This window comes from Nerophis ophidion, linkage group LG28, assembly GCF_033978795.1.
Source record: "Nerophis ophidion isolate RoL-2023_Sa linkage group LG28, RoL_Noph_v1.0, whole genome shotgun sequence".
NCBI lineage: Eukaryota > Metazoa > Chordata > Actinopteri > Syngnathiformes > Syngnathidae > Nerophis > Nerophis ophidion.
In genome coordinates, this window is record NC_084638.1 from 5785305 (window position 1) to 5808540 (window position 23236).

General features: G+C 32.2%; 1 protein-coding gene across 1 annotated transcript in view; it reads left to right on the forward strand.

Moving 5' to 3' along the window:
• pitx1 (paired-like homeodomain 1) overlaps positions 1-21183 on the forward strand; it is a 29257-nt gene extending 8074 nt beyond the window's left edge. Inside the window, exon 3 of the mRNA XM_061891370.1 lies at positions 13553-21183. Coding sequence (XP_061747354.1) covers positions 13553-14113 — 561 coding nt within the window. The 3' untranslated portion in view covers positions 14114-21183. The remainder of the gene's footprint in view (positions 1-13552) is intronic.
• The last annotated feature ends 2053 nt before the right edge of the window (positions 21184-23236 follow it).

Genomic DNA, 23236 nt, shown 5'->3' on the forward strand with positions numbered 1-23236 from the left:
AAATATTACAGTACGTTATCATACTTTCCACACATGTTTTCGTCTAAATAAAAATACGTACGTTACACTACCCATCACAATTAATAAAAATGACGATAAATTTTACGTCATTGTTTTACAGTAGATTGAAAAAAACGAATCCTGTTTTTTGCGTTAAAATTGTGCTTTGCCAGTTTTTGACTGTAAAATCTACAAACCAACAAATATTACAGTTAACTGTTATACTTTCCAAACATATTTTTGTCTAAAATAAAAATAAATAAAAGTACTTCTGTTATAAAAATGACAGAAAATTATAAGTTGTTCTTTTACTATAAATTGATAAAAATAACTACCCTTTTTTGCGTTAAAATTGTGTTTTGCCAGTTTTTGATTGTAAAATCTATGAATCAACAAATATTACAGTACATTATTATACTTTCCCCAAAAAATTTTGTCGAAATAAAAATAATTAAAAGTACTTCTGTCATAAAAATTACAGAACATTTTACGTCCTTCTTTTACTGTAAATTGATAAAAACCACAACTCTTTTTGAGTTAAAATTGTGTTTTGCCAGTTTTTGACTGTAAAATCGATGAATCAACAAATATTACAGTAAATTATCATATACTTTCCAAACATGTTTTTATCGAAATAAAAGTAAATAAAAGTACTTCTGTCATAAAAATGAGAGAAAATTTTACGTCGTTCTTTTACTGTAAATGAAAAAAACACTACTTTTTTTTGCGTTAAAATTGTGTTTTGCCAGTTTTTGACTGTAAAAGCTACGACTCAAAAATATTACAGTAATTATCATACTTTCCAGACATGTTTTTGTCTAAATAAATATAAATACAAGTACTTCTGTCATAAAATGACAGAAAATTTTACGTTGTTCTTTAACTGTAAATTGAAAAAAACGACGACTGTTTTCGCGTTAAAATTGTGTTTTGTCAGTTTTTGATTGTAAAATCTACGAATCAACTAATATTACAGTACATAATCATACTTTCCAAACATGTTTTTATGTAAATAAAAAATAAATAAAAGTACTTCATTTTACAGCACAAATTCATAGAAAATTACAACAAATTTTACATTGTTCTTTTACTGTAAATTGATAAAAACGACTACTGTTTTTGCGTTAAAATTGTGTTTTGCCAGTTTTTTACTGTCAAATCTACAAATCAACAAATAATACAGTACAATACCATACTTTCCAAACACGTTTTTGTCTAAATAAAAATAAATAAAAATACTTAACTCTAAAGCAAACCACATGAAATTAATAAAAAATTACAACAAATTTTACGTTATTCTTTTGCTGTAAAAAAAAAAAACGACAACTATTTTTGCGTTAAAATTGTGTTTTGCCAGTTTTTGACTGTAAAATCTACAAATCAACAAATATTAGAGGACATTATCATACTTTCCAAACATGTTTTTTGTCTAAATAAAAATAAATAAAAATACTTCACTTTACAGCAAACTACCCAACAAATTGATAAAAACTATAACGAATGTTGCCGTTCTTCTACTGTAAATTGATAAAAACGACTACTGTTTTTTGCGTTAAAATTGTGTTTTGCCAGTTTTTGACTGTAAAATCTACAAATCAACAAATAATAAAGTAAAATATCATACTTTCCAAACACGTTTTTTTCCAAATAAAAATACTTAACTTTAAAGCCATCTAGCCATGAAAATCATAAATATGACAACAAATTTTACGTTGTTTTTTTTTTTTACTGCAATCTGATTAAAACGACAACTTTTTTTTTTTGTTAAAATTGTGTTTTGCCAGTTTTTGACTGTAAAATCTATGAATCAACAAATATTACAGGAAATTACCATTCTTTACAATTACAACACATTTTACGTTGTTCTTTTACTATAAATTGATAAAAACGACTACTCTTTTTTGCGTTAAAATTGTGTTTTGCCAGTTTTTGTCTGTAAAATCTACAAACCAACAAATATTAGTTAACTATTATACTTTCCAAACATGTTTTTGTCTAAATAAGAATAAACAAAAGTATGTTATAAAAATTACAGAAAATTTTAAGTTGTTCTTTTACTGTAAATTGATAAAAACAACTACTCTTTTTGCGTTAAAATTGTGTTTCGCCTGTTTTGACCGTAAAATCTACAAATCAACTAATATTACAGTACAAAACCCATCCATCCATTTCCTACCGCTTATTCCCTTTTTGGGGTCACGGGGGGCGCTGGCGCCTATCTCAGCTACAATCGGGCGGAAGGCGGGGTACACCCTGGACAAGTCGCCACCTCATCGCAGGGCCAACACAGATAGACAGACAACATTCATACTTTCCAAACACGTTTTTGTCAAAATAAAAATAAATAAAAAAAATTAACTTTAAAGCAAACCACATGAAATTAATAAAAAATTACAACAAATTTTACGCTATTCTTTTGCTGTAAATGGAAAAAAAAAAACGACAACTGTTGTTGCGTTAAAACTGTATTTTGCCAGTTTTTGACTGTAAAATCTACGAATCAACAACTATTACAATACATTATCATATTTTCCAAACATGTTTTTTGTCGAAATAAAAATAAATAAAAGTACTTCACTTTACAGCAAACTCCCCATCAAATCAATAAAAATGAAAACAAATTTTACGTCGTTCTTTTACTGTAAATTGAAAAAAAAATGACTGTTTTGTGCGGTAAAATTATGTTTTTCCAGTTTTTGACTGTAAAATCTTCGAATCAACAAATATTACAGTACATTATCATACTTTCCAAACATGTTTTTTGTCGAAATAAAAATAAATAAAAGTACTTCACTTTACAGCAAACTACCCATCAAATTAATAAAAATCACAACAAATTTTACGTTGTTCTTTTGCTTTAAATTTATAATAACAGCTACTCTTTTTTTACGTTAAAATTGTGTTTTGACAGTTTTTGACTGTAAAACCTACGAATCAACAAATATTACAGTACATTAACATACTTTCCAAACACGGTTTTGTCTAAATAGAAATAAATAAAAATACTTAACTTTAAAGCAAAAAAAAAAAGAAAAAAAGCAAAAAAAAAAAGAAAAGGGTGGAGTGCCATCTCCGGGTTGGGGAGGAGACCCTGCCCCAAGTGGAGGAGTTCAAGTACCTAGGAGTCTTGTTCACGAGTGAGGGAAGAGTGGATCGTGAGATCGACAGGCGGATCGGTGCGGCGTCTTCAGTAATGCGGACGTTGTATCGATCCGTTGTGGTGAAGAAGGAGCTGAGCCGGAAGGCAAAGCTCTCAATTTACCGGTCGATCTACGTTCCCATCCTCACCTATGGTCATGAGCTTTGGGTCATGACCGAAAGGATAAGATCACGGGTACAAGCGGCCCAAATGAGTTTCGTCCGCCGTGTGGCGGGTCTCTCCCTTAGAGATAGGGTGAGAAGCTCTGCCATCCGGGAGGAACTCAACGTAAAGCCGCTGCTCCTTCACATCGAGAGGAGCCAGATGAGGTGGTTCGGGCATCTGGTCAGGATGCCACCCGAACGCCTCCCTAGGGAGGTGTTTAGGGCACGTCCAACCGGTAGGAGGCCACGGGGAAGACCCAGGACACGTTGGGAAGACTATGTCTCCCGGCTGGCCTGGGAACGCCTCGGGATCCCCCGGGAAGAGCTGGACGAAGTGGCTGGGGAGAGGGAAGTCTGGGTTTCCCTGCTTAGGCTGTTGCCCCCGCGACCCGACCTCGGATAAGCAGAAGATGATGGATGGATGGATGGAACTTTAAAGCAAACTACACATGAAATCAATAAAAATTACAACAAATTTTACATTGTTCTTTTGCTGTAAATCATGGGTGTCAAACTCTGGCCAGCGGGCCAGTCACATAATATATGCAGCTTATACACACACACAAGTGAATGCAATGCATACTTGGTCAACAGCCATACAGGTCACACTGAGGGTGGGCGGATAAACAACTTTAACACTGTTACAAATATGCGCCACACTGTGAACCCACACCAAAGAAGAATGACACATTTTGGGAAAACACCCGCACTGTAACACAACAGAACAAATACCCACCACCCCTTGCAGCACGAACTCTTCCGGGACGCTACAATATACACACCCCGCTATCACCAAACCCTGTCCACCTCAACCCCGCCGCCGAAAAGAAGCATTCCAGTTTTATTAATTGATATTTTTTAATTATTATTATTATTTGAAACTCGATTTTGCATGTCACTATAAATGTATACACTGTAAGCCTTGCTTGTTCAAGATTCAATGCAAAACTTGTTTGGGTCCCTATTAAAAGGTTAATTTGTTCAACCTCAGCCCGCTGATTTGTTCGGTTTTACATTTTGGCCCACTCTGTATTTGAGTTTGACACCCCTGCTGTAAATCATAAAAAACGACGACTGTTTTTGCGTTAAAATTGTGTTTTGCCAGACTATAAAATCCACGGTTGTTATTTTTGACGGGGTATTACTGTAAATGGAATTACGATACATTTGTTTTTACGGTGGAAAAATAAAACAAATAAATACTTGTGCTGTTTTTCCATTAACAATATAATGTTGTGAAAAACAATGTCAATTTAACACAAAAAAAATCTGTCTTTCTTTTTTACCATACAATGTTGTAAAAAAAACAACAACAACACTATTTTACAGTAAAATGTGGTTAATGTAAAGTTTTTACTGTAAAATCGTAAGTCTACTTAAAACACTTTCTAAAATTAATAATGAAATCCAGAGGGAAATTCATTTTCTAGACATTCTCATGACAAAGGGCCCTCCATAACTGCGATTTGGCCCTCAATGAAAACCAGTTTGACATCCCTGTGCTAAATAAACCTTACTGTCTTGTAAAAAAGTACATTTAGCAGCATGTTTTGTGTACTTTTAACTGTAATTTTATGCACGACTCTAACCTTTTTCCCATATCTGGCAAGGATAAAACAGGATTTCCCATCAGCCAATCACATTTATGTATACTTCAGGGACCGATCGGAGATCGTAGCACCGAAGAATATTCACTGTATTCATTCATATGCAACATCCTATAACTGTAATATTTTGCCATGACACAAATATTATAAACATCTGCGAGTGTTTTGCACAATAAACTCAGGCGTCTTTAATATTTTGCACGAATGAGTTTAGAAAAAAACTGACGCGGGGATTATGTTAATAAAGACCGTCTGTGAGTAAAGTCACTGTACCTAATAAAGTGACCGAAAAAGTACGGTATTTTTAATAATAATAATTAATGATTAGACACGCGTGGGACAACAAGCCATAAATGCACACTTTTACTTTTATATTTGCGTTCTTTGGAAAAAATAATGAAATCATGTGAAGTATTTATTTTCATGCCGCAAACAAATACACGCAATTATAAAGGAAAGGATTTTTATTTGTATTTTTTATTTTTTATTAAAACATCTATGAAGAGTGTATTTAAAAGTAAAATGTGTATTTAGGTTTGTTTTTTATAATAATAATAATAATGATAATAATAATAATAATAATGATATACCGAAACAAAGCACATTTGCTGCGCAGGCGCAAAGGTGCGCCTGCAAAGAATTTAGTTCTCGTGGAGTTTAGAAAGCAAATAAAAATAAAAACTGAAAGTTTATTTGAAGCAGATGTAATGTTTCAAAATAATTTCATGTCAATGAATCAGAAATCGTGTTTTAGTCCTAACACGCCTCGAAATACATAAATACGTGACTATTGTCGGCGCTGCAGCTGAATGTATTTATTTACTGGCTATTGTGCATCGGGGAAATAACAGTATTTGTTATTATTTTTACTTTTGTATATTTACTTTATTTCAAGGAAAAATATGTATTTGAACTTGGAACAAATTGTGCTGTTTAATGGTGTTTTCCTGAATGTATTTGCAATTTTACTATTTAATAGTCAAATATAATAAGTAGTGATATAGATTTATGTAAACAACTAATAGATAATTATGACATATATCGATTTATAAAATATTAAACAGATAATTATGACATATAGTGACTATTTTTATGTATTATTTTATTTTAACATTTAATTATGATATACAGTGACTATTCTTGTTTAGTATTTATAGTACATTTTATACATACATATACAATAATATATAGTCACTATTCTTATTTAATGTTTATAATATAAATAAAGTACTATCTAATCTAATCTAATCTAATCTAAATACATATATAATGATATAGAGCAGGGGTCACCAACCTTTTTGAAACCAAGAGCTACTTCTTGGGTACTGATTAATGCAAAGGGCTACCAGTTTGATACACACTTAAATAAATTGCCAGAAATAGCCAATTTGCTCAATTTACCTTTAAAAAATTTTTTATATATATAAAAAAATGGGTATTTCTGTCCGTCATTCCGTCGTACATTTTTTTTCCTTCCCCGGAAGGTTTTTTGTAGAGAATAAATGATGTAAAAACACTTAATTGAATGCTTTAAAAGAGGAGAAAACAGGAAAATGATAAAAAATAAAATTTTGAAACATAGTTTATCTTCAATGTTGACTCTTTAAAATTCTAAATTCAACCGAAAAAAAGAAGAGAAAAACTTGTTAATTCGAATCATTTTGAAAAAATTAAAAAAATAATTTATGGAACATTATTTGTAATTTTTCCTGATTAAGATTAACTTTAGAATTTTGATGACATGTTTTAAATAGGTTAAAATCTAATCTGCACTTTGTTAGAATATATAACAAATTGGACCAAGCTATATTTCTAACAAAGACAAATCATTATTTCTTCTAGATTTTCCAGAACAAAAATTTTAAAAGAAATTCAAAAGACTTTGAAATAAGATTTAAATTTGATTCTAAAGATTTTCTAAATTTGCCAGAATATTTTTGGGGAGTTTTAACCATAATAAGTTTGAAGAAATATTTCACAAATATTCTTCGTCGAAAAAACAGAAGCTGAAATGAAGAATTAAATAAAATGTATTTATTATTCTTTACAATAAAAAAAAAAATTTACTTGAACATTGATTTAAATTGTCTGGAAAGAAGAGGAAGGAATTTAAAAGGTAAAAAGTGTTTAAAAATCCTAAAACAATTTTTTAGGTTGTATTTTTTCTCTAAAATTGTCTTTCTGAAAGTTATAAGAAGTAAAAAAAAAAATAATGAATTTATTTAAACAAGTGAAGACCAAGTCTTTAAAATATTTTCTTGGATTTTCAAATTCTATTTGAGTTTTGTCTCTCTTAGAATTAAAAACGTCGAGCAAAGCGAGACCAGCTTGCTAGTAAATAAATAAAATGTAAAAAATAGAGGTAGCTCACTGGTAAGTGCTGCTATTTGAGCTATTTTTAGAACAGGCCAGCGACTCATCTGGTCCTTACGGGCGACCTGGTGACTATTCTTATTTTTGTAAACATTTACTAAAACATATTTTGACTATTCTTATTTAGTATTTATCTTAACATTGAATAAATAAGACATAGTGACTACTAGATTTATGCAAACATTTAATTGATAATTAAAACGATATAAATTGACTATACTTATGTAAAAATGTATTGGATGATTATGATATATAGTGACTACTCGTATTAACAGGAAATTATGATATATAGTGACAACTCGTGTTTACTATTTATGCAACCATTCAATAGATAATTATAATGATATAGTGGCTATTCTTAATTAGTCGACATTTAATAGATAATTATGATTTATAGTGACAATTCCTATTCAGTGTTTATGTGAACATGTGATAGATAATTATGAGATAAAGCGACTAATCTTATTTAGTGTTTACAAAACATTTTAATAGATAATGATGACGCACAAGAAGGGACTACTTTTTAGTATTTACGTATTTGAACGTTTAATAATAAATGAATACAAATCTAATGACACACAAGCATTATAGTGATTACTTTTATTTAATATTTATTTAAACATTTAATGGACGATTATTATGACATATACAAGCATTGTTATAATGACATACAAGGTATTCGGGAATATATCTATAATATATATATATATATATATATATATATATATATATATACACAATCTGTCCTACATAAGTAAATAAATGAACTACTTTTTAGTATCTACTTATTTAAACATTAAATAGAAAAGTACTACACACATTCATATTCCTATGTATATACATACATGCATACATACATATACACACATATACTATTTTTAAGTATTTATTTGTTTAAAAAATTGACATGGCACATTATATTATTTTGTCTTTTTCAAATATCAAATCAAACACATATTTGTCAGAATATTGAATAAACAAGTGAATATAAAAGCCTTTAGAACAAATCTCTTCAATTATTTCAGACCATTTTGTGGTTGGAGAACGTACAAATGCACTTTAAATGTATATTTTAGGCCTAACCCTGAATATATCCACTATGTATTTTTGTAAGAGTCAAATACAAATCATTTGACCAAAATAAAAGTTTATAAAATGTTAGGATTTGAACCCACTTAGATTTAGTTTAGCATTGTATTGAACAGGTCAATAAAACATGTGGAAAAAGTCGAGTGGTAACAATGAATTTAAATAAGTTGTATTATTGTACATTATTAATATATATGAGAAATGTAATAATTACAATAGTCATGAGGAGTTGTGACATCCATCCATTCATCCATTCTCTACAGCTTGTCCCTATCGGGGTCGGGCGGGGGGTGCTGGAGCCTATCTCATAACAATGAATTGACATAAGTTGTAATATTGTACATCATTAAAATGTATGAAAAATTAAAAAATGCTAATAGTCATTATGAGGAGTTGGATTAATTAATTTAAAAAGTTGTAATATTGTACATTATTAAAATGTATGACAAATGCAATATTTATAATAGTCATGAGGAGTGGTAAAAATGAATTTAAATACATTTAAATATTGCACATTATTAAAATGTAGGAAAAATGTAATAGTTACAATAGTCATTATGAGGAGTGGTAACAATGAATTAAAAAAGGTTGTAATATTGTACATTATTAAAATGTATGAAAAAATTCATAATTACTGTAGTCATTATGAGGAGTGGTAACAATAAATTGAAATAAGTTGCAATATTGTACATTATTAAAATGTATGAAAAAAGTAATAGTTACTATAGTCATTATGAGAAGTGGTAACAATGAATCGAAAAAGGTTGTAATATTGTACATTATTAAAATGTATTAAAGATACTTATTACAATAGCCATTTTGAGGAGCTGTAATAATGAATTGAAATAAGTTGTAATATTGTACATTATTAAAATGTATGAAAATTTTAAAAATGCCAATAGTCATTATGAGGAAATGGAATAATGAATTGAACCAAGTTGTAATATTGTACATATTAAAATGTAGGAAAAATGTAATAGTAATAGTAATAGTCATTATGAGGAGTGGTAACAATGAATTGGAAAAAAGTTGTAATATTGTACATTATTGAAATGTATGACACATGTAATATTTACAATAGTCATTACGAGGAGTGGCAACAATAAATTGAAAAAGGTTGTAATATTGTACATTATTAAAATATATGAAAAATATAATAATTACAATAGCCATTAAGAAGAGTTGTAACAATGAATGGAAATAAGTTGTAATATTGTACATTATTAAAATGTATTTAAAAAATAATAATTACAATTGTTATTCAGAAGAGTTGTAACAATGAATTGAAATAAGTTGTGATATTGTACATTATTAAAATATATGAAAAATGTAATAGTTACAATAGTAATTATGAGGAGCTGCAAAAATGAATTGAAATAAGTTGTAATATTGTACATTATTAAAATGTTTGAAACATGTAATAATTACAATAGTCATGAGGAGTTGCAACATCCCTCCATCCATCCATTTTCTACCGTTTGTCCCTTTCGAGTCGCGGGGGGGTTCTGGAGCTTATCTTGTAACAATGAATTGAAATATGTTGTAATATTGTACATTATTAAAATGTATGAAAAATTTAAAAATGCCAATAGTCATTATGAGGAGTTGGAATAATGAATTGAATAAGTTGTAATATTGTACATTATTAAAATGTATTATGAAAAATAATTACTATAGTCATTGTGAGGAGTGGTAATTGTACATTATTAAAATGTATGAAATATTTAAAAATGCCAATAGTCTTTATAAGGAGTTGGAATAATGAATTGAAACAAGTTGTAATATTGTACATTATTAAAATGTATGAAAAATATAATAGTTACAATAGTCATGAGGAGTTGTAACATCCATCCATCCATTTTCTACTGATTGTCCCTTTCGGGTAGCGGGTGAGTGCTAGAGCCTCTCTCATAACAATGAATTGAAATAAGTTGTAATATTGTACATTATCAAAATGTATGAATAATTAAAAATGCTAATAGTCATTATGAGGAGTTGGATTAATTAATTGAAAAAAGTGTTAATATTGTACATTATTAAAATGTTTGAAACATGTAATAATTACAATAGTCATGAGGAGTTGCAACATCCCTCCATTCATCCATTTTCTACCGTTTGTCCCTTTCGGGTCGCGGGGTGGGTGCTGGAGCCTATTTCATAACAATGAATTGAGATACGTTGTAGTATTGTACATTATTAAAATGTAGGAAAAATAAAAAAAAATGCCAATAGTCATTATGAGGAGTTGGAATAATGAATTGAAACAAGTTGCAATATTGTACATTATTAAAATGCATTATGAAAAATAATTACTATAATCATTATGAGGAGTGGTAACAATATATTGAAATAAGTTGTAATATTGTACATCATTAAAATGTATGAAATATCTAAAAATGCCAATAGTCTTTATGAGGAGTTGGAATAATGAATTGAAACAAGTTGTAATATTTTACAATATTAAAATGTATTATGAAAAATAATTACTATAGTCATTATGAGGAGTGGTAACAATAAATTGAAATAAGTTGTAATATTGTACATTATTAAAATGTATGAGAATTGTAATAATTACAATAGTCATGAGGAGTTGTAATATCCATCCATTCATCTATTTTCTACCGCTTGTCCCTTTCGGGTTGCGGGGTGGCTGCTGGAGCCTATTTCATAACAATGAATTGACATAAGTTGTAATATTGTACATTATTAAAATGTATGGACAATTAAAAAATGCCAATAATCATTATGAGGAGTTGGAATAATGAATTGAAACAAGTAATATTGTACATTATTAAAATGTATGAAAAATTAAAAAATGCCAATAGGCATTATGAGGAGCTGCAATAATAAATGGGAAATAAGTTGTAATATTGTACATTATTAAAATGCATGACAAATGTAATCATTACAATTGCCATGAGGAGTTGTAACATCCATCCATTCATCCATTTTCTACCGCTTGTCCCTTTTGGGGTCAGGGGTGGGTGCTGGAGCCTATCTCATAACAATGAATTGAAACAAGTTGAAATATTGTACATTATTAAAATGTATGAACAATTAAAAAATGCCAATAATCATTATGAGGAGTTGGAATAATGAATTGAAACAAGTAATATTGTACATTATTAAAATGTATGAAAAATTAAAAAATGCCAATAGTCATTATGAGGAGCTGCAATAATAAATGGGAAATAAGTTGTAATATTGTACATTATTAAAATGCATGACAAATGTAATCATTACAATTGCCATGAGGAGTTGTAACATCCATCCATTCATCCATTCTCTACCGCTTGTCCCTTTTGGGGTCGGGGGTGGGTGCTGGAGCCTATCTCATAACAATGAATTGAAACAAGTTGAAATATTGTACATTATTAAAATGTATGAACAATTAAAAAATGCCAATAATCATTATGAGGAGTTGGAATAATGAATTGAAACAAGTAATATTGTACATTATTAAAATGTATGAAAAATTAAAAAATGCCAATAGTCATTATGAGGAGCTGCAATAATAAATGGGAAATAAGTTGTAATATTGTACATTATTAAAATGTATGACAAATGTAATCATTACAATTGCCATGAGGAGTTGTAACATCCATCCATTCATCCATTCTCTACCGCTTGTCCCTTTTGGGGTCGGGGGTGGGTGCTGGAGCCTCTCTCATAACAATGAATTGAAACAAGTTGAAATATTGTACATTATTAAAATGTATGAACAATTAAAAAATGCCAATAATCATTATGAGGAGTTGGAATAATGAATTGAAACAAGTAATATTGTACATTATTAAAATGTATGAAAAATTAAAAAATGCCAATAGTCATTATGAGGAGCTGCAATAATAAATGGGGAATAAGTTGTAATATTGTACATTATTAAAATGCATGACAAATGTAATCATTACAATTGCCATGAGGAGTTGTAACATCCATCCATTCATCAATTCTCTACCGCTTGTCCCTTTTGGGGTCGGGGGTGGGTGCTGGAGCCTATCTCATAACAATGAATTGAAACAAGTTGCAATATTGTACATTATTAAAATGTATGACAAATTAAAAAAAAAAGCCAATAGTCATTATGAGGAGTTGGAATAATGAATTGAAACAAGTAATATTGTACATTATTAAAATGTATGAAAAATTAAAAAATGCCAATAGTCATTATGAGGAGCTGCAATAATAAATGGGAAATAAGTTGTAATATTGTACATTATTAAAATGCATGACAAATGTAATCATTACAATTGCCATGAGGAGTTGTAACATCCATCCATTCATCCATTCTCTACCGCTTGTCCCTTTTGGGGTCGGGGGTGGGTGCTGGAGCCTCTCTCATAACAATGAATTGAAACAAGTTGCAATATTGTACATTATTAAAATGTATGAACAATTAAAAAATGCCAATAATCATTATGAGGAGTTGGAATAATTAATTGAAACAAGTAATATTGTACATTATTAAAATGTATGAAAAAATTAAAAAATGCCAATAGGCATTATTCGGAGCTGCAATAATAAATGGGAAATAAGTTGTAATATTGTACATTATTAAAATGCATGACAAATGTAATCATTACAATTGCCATGAGGAGTTGTAACATCCATCCATTCATCCATTCTCTACCGCTTGTCCCTTTTGGGGTCGGGGGTGGGTGCTGGAGCCTATCTCATAACAATGAATTGAAACAAGTTGAAATATTGTACATTATTAAAATGTATGAACAATTAAAAAATGCCAATAATCATTATGAGGAGTTGGAATAATTAATTGAAACAAGTAATATTGTACATTATTAAAATGTATGAAAAATGAAAAAAGGCCAATTGTCATTATGAGGAGCTGCAATAATAAATGGGAAATAAGTTGTAATATTGTACATTATTAAAATGCATGACAAATGTAATCATTACAATTGCCATGAGGAGTTGTAACATCCATCCATTCATCCATTCTCTACCGCTTGTCCCTTTTGGGGTCGGGGGTGGGTGCTGGAGCCTCTCTCATAACAATGAATTGAAACAAGTTGAAATATTGTACATTATTAAAATGTATGACAAATTAAAAAAAAATGCCAATAGTCATTAACAATGAATAGAGAGAAGTTCTATTATTGTACATCATTAAAAAAGTGAGATGATCAGGATGTTGTGTAATTGTGGGAGTGGCCCCGCAGGTGTGGTTCAAGAACCGGCGAGCCAAGTGGCGGAAGCGGGAGCGGAACCAGCAGATGGACTTGTGCAAGAACAGCTACCTGCCGCAGTTCGGGGGCCTGATGCAGCCGTACGAAGACATGTACCCGGCCTACACCTACAACAACTGGACCAACAAAGGCCTGGCCCCGGCCCCGCTCTCCACCAAGAACTTCCCCTTCTTCAACTCCATGAGCCCGCTGACTTCCCAGTCCATGTCCATGTTCTCCTCCTCGCCCGCCTCCATCTCCTCCATGAGCATGGCGGCGTCCGGCATGGCCCACTCGGCGGTCCCGGCCATGGCGGCCCCGGGCCTCAACAACATCGGCAACCTGAACGGGATCGCCGGCTCCGGTATCAACTCGGCCATGTCGTCTACGGCGTGTCACTACGGACCTCCGGGCTCCCCGTACGGCGTGTACCGGGACACTTGCAACCCAGGCCTGGCCACCCTCAGACTCAAGTCCAAGCAGCACCCAACCTTCGGCTACGGCGGCCTGCAGAGTCCGGGATCCGGTCTCAACGCCTGCCAGTACAACAGCTGACCCCTCGCGGAACCGGAACACACTTGAACGGGACCGGACCCACTCTGTCAGGTTCTGGGTCTTCTTTTACCCCGCCCTCCGGTGGATTTGGTTTTTGGTTTCTCGAGATCGGATCATGCGGGTCTTCGTGGGACTGCCTTGTACAAACTTGTAAATATACGTGTAGGACTGTACCCGGGGACAAGTCTCACCCTCGAAAAACTGGTAGCTCAGTTGCCACAGTTTTACCGGAATATACACGTAGGACTGTACCCGGGGCCAAGTCTCACCCTAAAAAATCTGGTAGCTCAGTCACCACAGTTTTACCGGAATATACGCATAGGACAAGTCTCGCCCTCGAAAAACTGGTAGCTTGGTCACCACAGTTTTACCAGATTGTACGCGTAGGACTGTACCCGGGGACAAGTCTCACCTTCAAAAAACTGGTAGCTCAGTTGCCACAGTTTTACCGGAATATACACGTAGGACTGTACCCGGGGCCAAGTCTCACCCTCAAAAATCTGGTAGCTCAGTCACCACAGTTTTACCGGAATATACGCATAGGACAAGTCTCGCCCTCGAAAAACTGGTAGCTTGGTCACCACAGTTTTACCAGATTGTACGCGTAGGACTGTACCCGGGGACAAGTCTCACCCTCGAAAAACTGGTAGCTCGGTCACCAGTTTTAGCGGAATATATGCTTAGGTCTGTACCCGGGGACAAGTCTCACCTTCAAAAAACTGGTAGCTCTGTCACCACAGTTTTACCGGAATATATGCGTAGGACTGTACCCGGGGACAAATCTCACCCTCTAAAAACTGGTAGCTCGGTCACCACAGTTTTACCGGAATATACGCGTAGGACTGTACCCGAGGACAAATCTCACCCTCTAAAAACTGGTAGCTCGGTCACCCGTTTGAGCGGAATATATGCTTAGGTCTGTACCCGGGGACAAGTCTCACCTTCAAAAAACTGGTAGTTCGGTCACCACAGTTTTACCGGAATATACGCGTAGGACTGTACCCGAGGACAAATCTCACCTTCAAAAAACTGGTAGCTCTGTCACCACAGTTTTACCGGAATATACGCGTAGGACTGTACCCGAGGACAAATCTCACCTTCAAAAAACTGGTAGCTCTGTCACCACAGTTTTACCGGAATATATGTGTAGGACTGTACCCGGAGACAAGTCTCACCCTCAAAAAACTGTTAGCTCAGTCATCACAGTTTTACCGGAATATACGTGTAGGACTGTACCCGGGGACAAGTCTTACCCTCAAAAAACTGGTAGCTCAGTTGCCACAGTTTTACCGGAATATACGCGTAGGACTGTACCCGGGGACAAATCTCACCCTCAAAAAACTGCTAGCTCGGTCACCACAGTTTTACCGGAATATACGCGTAGGACTGTACCCGGGGACAAATCTCACCCTCTAAAAACTGGTAGCTCGGTCACCACAGTTTTACCGGAATATACGCGTAGGACTGTACCCGGGGACAAATCTCACCCTCTAAAAACTGGTGGCTCGGTCACCACAGTTTTACCGGAATATACGCATAGGACAAGTCTCGCCCTCGAAAAACTGGTAGCTTGGTCACCACAGTTTTACCAGATTGTACGCGTAGGACTGTACCCGGGGACAAGTCTCACCCTCGAAAAACTGGTAGCTCGGTCACCAGTTTTAGCGGAATATATGCTTAGGTCTGTACCCGGGGACAAGTCTCACCCTCGAAAAACTGGTAGCTCGGTCACCAGTTTTAGCGGAATATATGCTTAGGTCTGTACCCGGGGACAAGTCTCACCTTCAAAAAACTGGTAGCTGTGTCACCACAGTTTTACCGGAATATATGCGTAGGACTGTACCCGGAGACAAGTCTCACCCTCAAAAAACTGGTAGCTCAGTTGCCACAGTTTTACCGGAATATACGTGTAGGACTGTACCCGGGGACAAGTCTCACCCTCAAAAATCTGGTAGCTCAGTCACCACAGTTTTACCGGAATATACGCATAGGACAAGTCTCGCCCTCGAAAAACTGGTAGCTTGGTCACCACAGTTTTACCAGATTGTACGCGTAGGACTGTACCCGGGGACAAGTCTCAAACTCGAAAAACTGGTAGCTCGGTCACCAGTTTTAGCGGAATATATGCTTAGGTCTGTACCCGGGGACAAGTCTCACCTTCAAAAAACTGGTAGCTCTGTCACCACAGTTTTACCGGAATATATGCGTAGGACTGTACCCGGGGACAAATCTCACCCTCTAAAAACTGGTAGCTCGGTCACCACAGTTTTACCGGAATATATGCGTAGGACTGTACCCGGGGACAAATCTCACCCTCTAAAAACTGGTAGCTCGGTCACCACAGTTTTACCAGATTGTACGCGTAGGACTGTACCCGGGGACAAGTCTCACCCTCAAAAATCTGGTAGCTCAGTCATCACAGTTTTACCGGAATATACGTGTAGGACTGTACCCGGGGACAAGTCTTACCCTCAAAAAACTGGTAGCTCAGTTGCCACAGTTTTACCGGAATATACGCGTAGGACTGTACCCGGGGACAAATCTCACCCTCGAAAAACTGGTAGCTCGGTCACCACAGTTTTAGGAGGGTCTGGGGAACCACTTTAACCACATGTTCAATTCATTCTAAAAAACACTCAACAATGTCAAATAAACCTAACATGAAGGTGGAATATGAAAGCAAACAGACGTCATGTATTGAGAAAAAGCAAAGCTAACACAAAGCTAACGCATATAGGCTAATATTTTCTTTCGAAAAACCACAAATCAATGTTTACTTATATAGCCCTAAATCACTCTATTTATTGTATCGTTTTTGGAAGTTAAAAATGTCAAAATGGTCAAAATATTAATGTGCGACCCTTAGTGGAAAAATTTTGGACATATTTACACAAAATTAAAGAAAAACTTTATCGCTGTTATTTTTACAGTAAAAGTTTGACGATTGAGCTGCGTGGTATTTGACTGTAAAATATACGGCAGTTGTTTTTACAGTAAATAGAAAAATGGTACCGCACTTATTATTACGTCAACTGAGCTGTCAGTTTTTTCGTACTGTAAAATCTACGGCCGTTTTTACAGTGCATATCTGGAAACAGAAAAATGGGACCAGTGTTATTTTTACAGTAAAAGTCAGTTTTTACCGCAAATTCTACGTTTTTTCAGTGCGATGTAAAAAGACAATTTTATAGTAGAAAAAACACTGAATTTTCCTGTAAAAAATAACACTGGTGCCATTTTTAATGCATCGTAAATACAACCATAGATTTTACAATAAGAAAAAAAGCCCAGTCAGCACATTTTTACTGTAAAAATACCATTTTTTTAATTTAGTTTACTGTGAATAGAAACAAGTTACTAATGTTATTTTTACGGTAAAATTCTGGCTACTGAGCTACTAGTTTTTTTTTTACTAATAAATGTTTGTTATAAAGTGCATTACTGTAAATAGAAAAATGGTACCATTGGTAATTTTACACCAAAATTCTGTCAACTGAGCTGTCAGTTTTTTATACTGTAAAATCAACGGCCGATTTTACGATAAAAAAAACCCCTCAGTCAGCACATTTTTTACTGCAAAAATACTGTTTTTAAATTTAGTTTACCGTAAATGGAAGAAAGTTACCATTTTTTTATTATTATGCCAAAACTCAACTGAGCTGTTAGTTTTTTATACCGTAAAATCAGAGGCCGTTTTTACAGTGCATTTCGGGAAATAAAAAAATACAACCAGTGTTATTTTTACAGTAAAAGTCTGGTGACTGAGTTGACAGTTTTGGGGTTTTTTCCACCGCAAAATTAAAGTTTTTTTCAGTGCACTGTAAAAAAGTAGAAAAAAATGAATTTTACTGTAAAAAATAACACTGTTACCATTTTTAAATGTTCTATGCATTGTAATACAACTGTAGATTTTACAGTAAAAAAAACAACAACCTGGAAACTCAGTCGGTACATTTTTTACTGCAAAAATACCGTTTTTTAAATTTAGTTTACTGTAAATGGAAAAAATTTACCAGTGTTATTTTTATGGTAACATTCTGGCAACTGAGCTGGTAGTTTTTTTTCCACTATTAAATGTTTGTTTTACAGTGCATTACTGTAAATAGAAAAATGGTACCATTGGTAATTTTACACCAAAATTCTCTCAACTGAGCTGTCAGTTTTTTAAACTGTAAAATCTACGGTCGTTTTTACAGTGCATTTCGGGAAATAAAAAAATGGGACCGGTGTTATTTTTACTGTAAAAGTCTGGCGGCGGAGTTGACAGTTTTGGTGTTTTTCCACCGCAAAATGTACGTTTTTTCCGAGCACTGTAAAAAAGTAGAAAAAATGTATTTTACACAAAAAAATATATAATTCACTAATTCACAATTTTACTGGAAAAAAATAACACTGTTACCATTTTTAAATGTTCTATGCATTGTAATACAACTGTAGATTTTACGGTAAAAAAACAACAACCTGGAAACTCAGTCGGCACATTTTTACTGCGAAAATACAGTTTTTCAAATTTAGTTTACTGTAAATGGAATAAAGTTACCAGTGTTATTTTCATGGTAAAATTCTGGCAACTGAGCTACTAGTTTTTTCCACTATTAAATGTTTGTTTTTACAGTGTATTTCTGTAAATAGAAAAATGGTACCATTGGTAATTTTACACCAAAATTCTGTCAACTGAGTTGTCAGTTTTTTATACTGTAAAATCAACGGCCGTTTTTACAGTGCATTTCGGGAAATAAAAAAATACAACCAGTGTTATTTTTACAGTAAAAGTCTAGCGACGGAGTTGACAGTTTTGGTGTTTTTTTGTCCTGCAAAATCTATGGTTTATCAGTGCACTGTAAGAAAAGTAGACAAAAATGAATTTTACTGCAAAAATAACAGCGATACGTTTTTTTTATTTTTTATTTAGTTTACTGTAAATGGAATAAAGTTACCAGTGTAAAATTCTGGCAACTGAGCTACTAGTTTTGTCCGCTATTAAATGTTTGTTTTCACAGTGCATTACTGTAAATAGAAAAATGGTACCGTTGGTAATTTTACACCCAAATTCTGTCAACTGAGCTGTCAGTTTTTTAAACTGTAAAATCTAAGGCCGTTTTTACAGTGCATTTCCGGAAACAGAAAAATGGGACCAGTGTTATTTTTACAGGAAAAGTCTGGCGACGGAGTTGACAGTTTTGGTGTTTTTCCACCGCAAAATTTACGTTTTTTCAGAGCAGTGTAAAAAAGTAGAAAAAAAATGAATTTTTACAAAAAAATATGTAATTCACTAATTCACAATTTTACTGTAAAAAATAACACTGTTACCATTTTTAAATGTTATATGCATTTTAATACAACTGTGGATTTTACGGTAAAAAACAACAACCTGGAAACTCAGTCAGCACATTTTTACTGCGAAAATACCGTTTTTCAAATTTAGTTTACTGTAAATGGAAGAAAGTTACTAATGTTATTTTCATGGTACAATTCTGGCAACTGAGCTACTAGTTTTTCCCACTATTAAATGTTTGTTTTTACAGTGTATTACTGTAATAGAAAATGATACCGTGGTTACTATTACGCCAAAATTCCGTCAACTGAGCTGTCAGTTTTTTATACTGTAAAATCCACAGCCGTTTTTACAGTGCATTTCCGGAAATAAAAAAATGGAACCAGTGTTATTTTTACAGTAAAAGTCTGGCGACTGAGTTGACAGTTTTGGGGTTTTTTGTCCTGCAAAATCTATGGTTTATCAGAGCACTATAAAAAAGTTGACAAAAATGAATTTTACTGCAAAAATAACAGCGATACGTTTTTGTTTTTTAAATTTAGTTTACTGTAAATGGAATAAAGTTACCAGTGTTATTTTCATGGTAAAATTCTGGCAACGGAGCTATTAGTTTTTTCCACTATTAAATGTTTGTTTTTACAGTGCATTACTGTAAATAGAAAAATGGTACCGTTGGTAATTTTACACCAAAATTCTGTCAACTGAGCTGTTAGTTTTTTATACTGTAAAATCTACGGTCGTTTTTACAGTGCATTTCGGGAAATAAAAAAATGGAACCAGTGTTATTTTTACAGTAAAAGTCTGGCGACTAAGTTGACAGTTTGGTGTTTTTTTTACCGCAAATCTACGGTTTTTCAAAGCACTGTAAAAATACAATTTAACAGTAGAAAAAACTGAATTTTACCGTAAAGAATAACACTGGTACAATTTTTAAATTTTCTATGTATTGTGATAAAACCGTAGATTTTACGGTTAAAAAAAACAACAAACTTGGAAGATTAGTCAGCACATTTTTACTGCAAAAATACAGTTTTTTTTAATTTCGTTTATTGTAAATGGAAGAAAGTTACCAGTGTTATTTTTATGGTAAAATTTTCCACTATTAAATGTTTGTTTTTACTGTGTATTACTGTAAATATTAAAAAGGGTACCATTGGTAATTTTACACCTAAATTCTGGCGACCGAGCTTAAAATCTACACGTGCTTTTACAGTGCATTATGGTAAATACAAAAAAAAAGTACCAGTGTTTTTTTTTAAAAGTAAGATTCTGGCGACAAAGCTGCCAGTTTTTACTACCGTAAAATGGTTGTTTTACAGTGCATTACTGTAAATAGAAAAATGGTACCGGTGTTATTTTTGCAGTAAAAATCTGGCGACTGAGCTGCCAATTTTTTTTTTTACCGTAAAAATTTTGTGTAGGATTTACAGAAGAAAAAGTCTTTTTCTGCTTCAAAACAGCTGAAGAAAAAAAAAAGCCCAGCATATTCTGTACATAATGTATACTGCTTGTGTGTGCTAATAATGTACATGTATGTGCTTTTATTGGTCATTATTTCTTTGGGAACTTTAAGCAGCCGGCGGGAAGGAAATGTTCAAAGTGTAAAAAAAAAAAAAAAGAAAAAGTTTTGTTTTAGTGCAAGAAGGAATCCTGCACCAGTCCGCTAGAACTTGTATGAAAAAATATGTGTTTTTTTTGTGGTGTTTTGCTGGAGTAAAGTGCAACAAAAGAGAATGTTTACGTCAACGTGTTGCACCAAAAAAATAAATAAAAAAAACACTTGAGTTGAACATAAGCTTGTTTTAGCGTATTGTACCTATAATAAATGTATAGCTATTAAAATTATTTTATATAATATATATATATAGATATATGTATTTATATGTATGTATATACTGTATGTATACATGCATATATATGTATATACACATATGTACACATACATATATATGTATGTATACATATATACATACATATAAACACACATATATATATATATATATATATATATATAGTATGTGTATGTCTGTATATGTGTGTGTGTGTATGTATGTATATATGTATGTGTATGTATGTAAATGTGTGTGTGTGTGTATGTGTATATATATATATATATATATATATATATATATATATACACATACATACATATATATGTATACATACACACAAAGATATATATATACATACATATACACACACACATATATATATATATTATGTGTATGTATGTATATATGTAATTTATGTATATATGTGTGTATGTTTATGTATATAAATGTATGTATATATGTATGTGTATGTATGTAAATGTGTGTGTATATATGTACATACATATACGTATATATACACACATATATACATATGAATACATATATACATATACATACACACAAATATATATACATACATACACATACATACATAAACATATATACATACATACACCTACATATATATATATATATATATATATATATATATATATATATATATATATATATATATATATATATATATAGTAAATATAAAGTAAGATGGCATAAAATACATTGGATTTGAAAGAAACCTTTTAAATACGAAAATGTTCGGAGTGTAAATAAACAAATATTGCTAATCTTGGCTATCTTGTAGGTCAATCCCTAAGTACATAAACATGTATAATTGTGTGTATTTTAGCTGATAAGAGGTGATTAGACCTCAGTGCCGGTGCTTCAAGTGTCAAGCAAAGATAACGACAGTATTTCATGCACTTTTGTAATATATCTTTCACCTCTAATTATGTCAAAAAAAATGTATTACAGTGTCAGTTGAAGAAAAATATAAACATAACATAATTATTTGCTCTCATTAAAATGTTTAACGGTTGACATTTAATGACCGGATACGTTTATTTATTACTACAATTAATTATTGAGTGGAAAACTACGTCACACATTGTGTATAGTTGTAAAATATACCAATGTAAAGATAGGAAGTATACGTTTATTTAATACTACAATTAATTACTGATGAGTGCAAAATTACGTTACACATTGTCTATAGTAGTAAAATATACAAATGTAAAAATAGGAAGTGTAGTAGGAAGAATACGTTTATTTTAACACCACAATTAATTATTGATGAGTGTAAAAGTTGTAGTACAATACACATTTCATAATTATGAAATATAAAAATATAAACATATGAAGTATAATAGGAAGAATCAGTTTATTTAACACTACAATTAATTATTGATGAGTGCAAAACTATGTTACACATCGTGTATAGTAGTAAAATATACAAATGTATAAATAGGAAGTATAACAAAAAATGTTTAATACTACAATTAATTATTGATGAGCGTAAAACTTGTCGTATGCTACACATTTCATAATTATGAAATATACAAATATAAACATATGAGGTATAATAGGGAGAATTTTATTAAATACAACAACTAATTATTGTGTCTATAGTAGTGAAATATACCAACGTAAACAAATTAAGTTTATTTATTCCAACAATCAAATACTGATGAGTGTAAAATTACAATACACATTGTCCATATCAGTAAAATACACAAACGTAAAAATAGGAAGTATAATAGGAAGAATTGTACGTATTACTACATTTAAATATCGATAAGCGTAGAACTGCAACACACATTGCCTATATTAGTAAAATATATACATTTTATAAAAGGAAGTATGATAGGAATAAGTGTATTTAGTAGTAGTTAATTATTCAATTGAATTTATACATTGTCAACAGTAGTAAAAAATATAAATGTAAAAATAGGAAGTATAATGGGAAAAATGTTTATTTGATACACATTGTCTATATCAGTAAATATATACATACATATA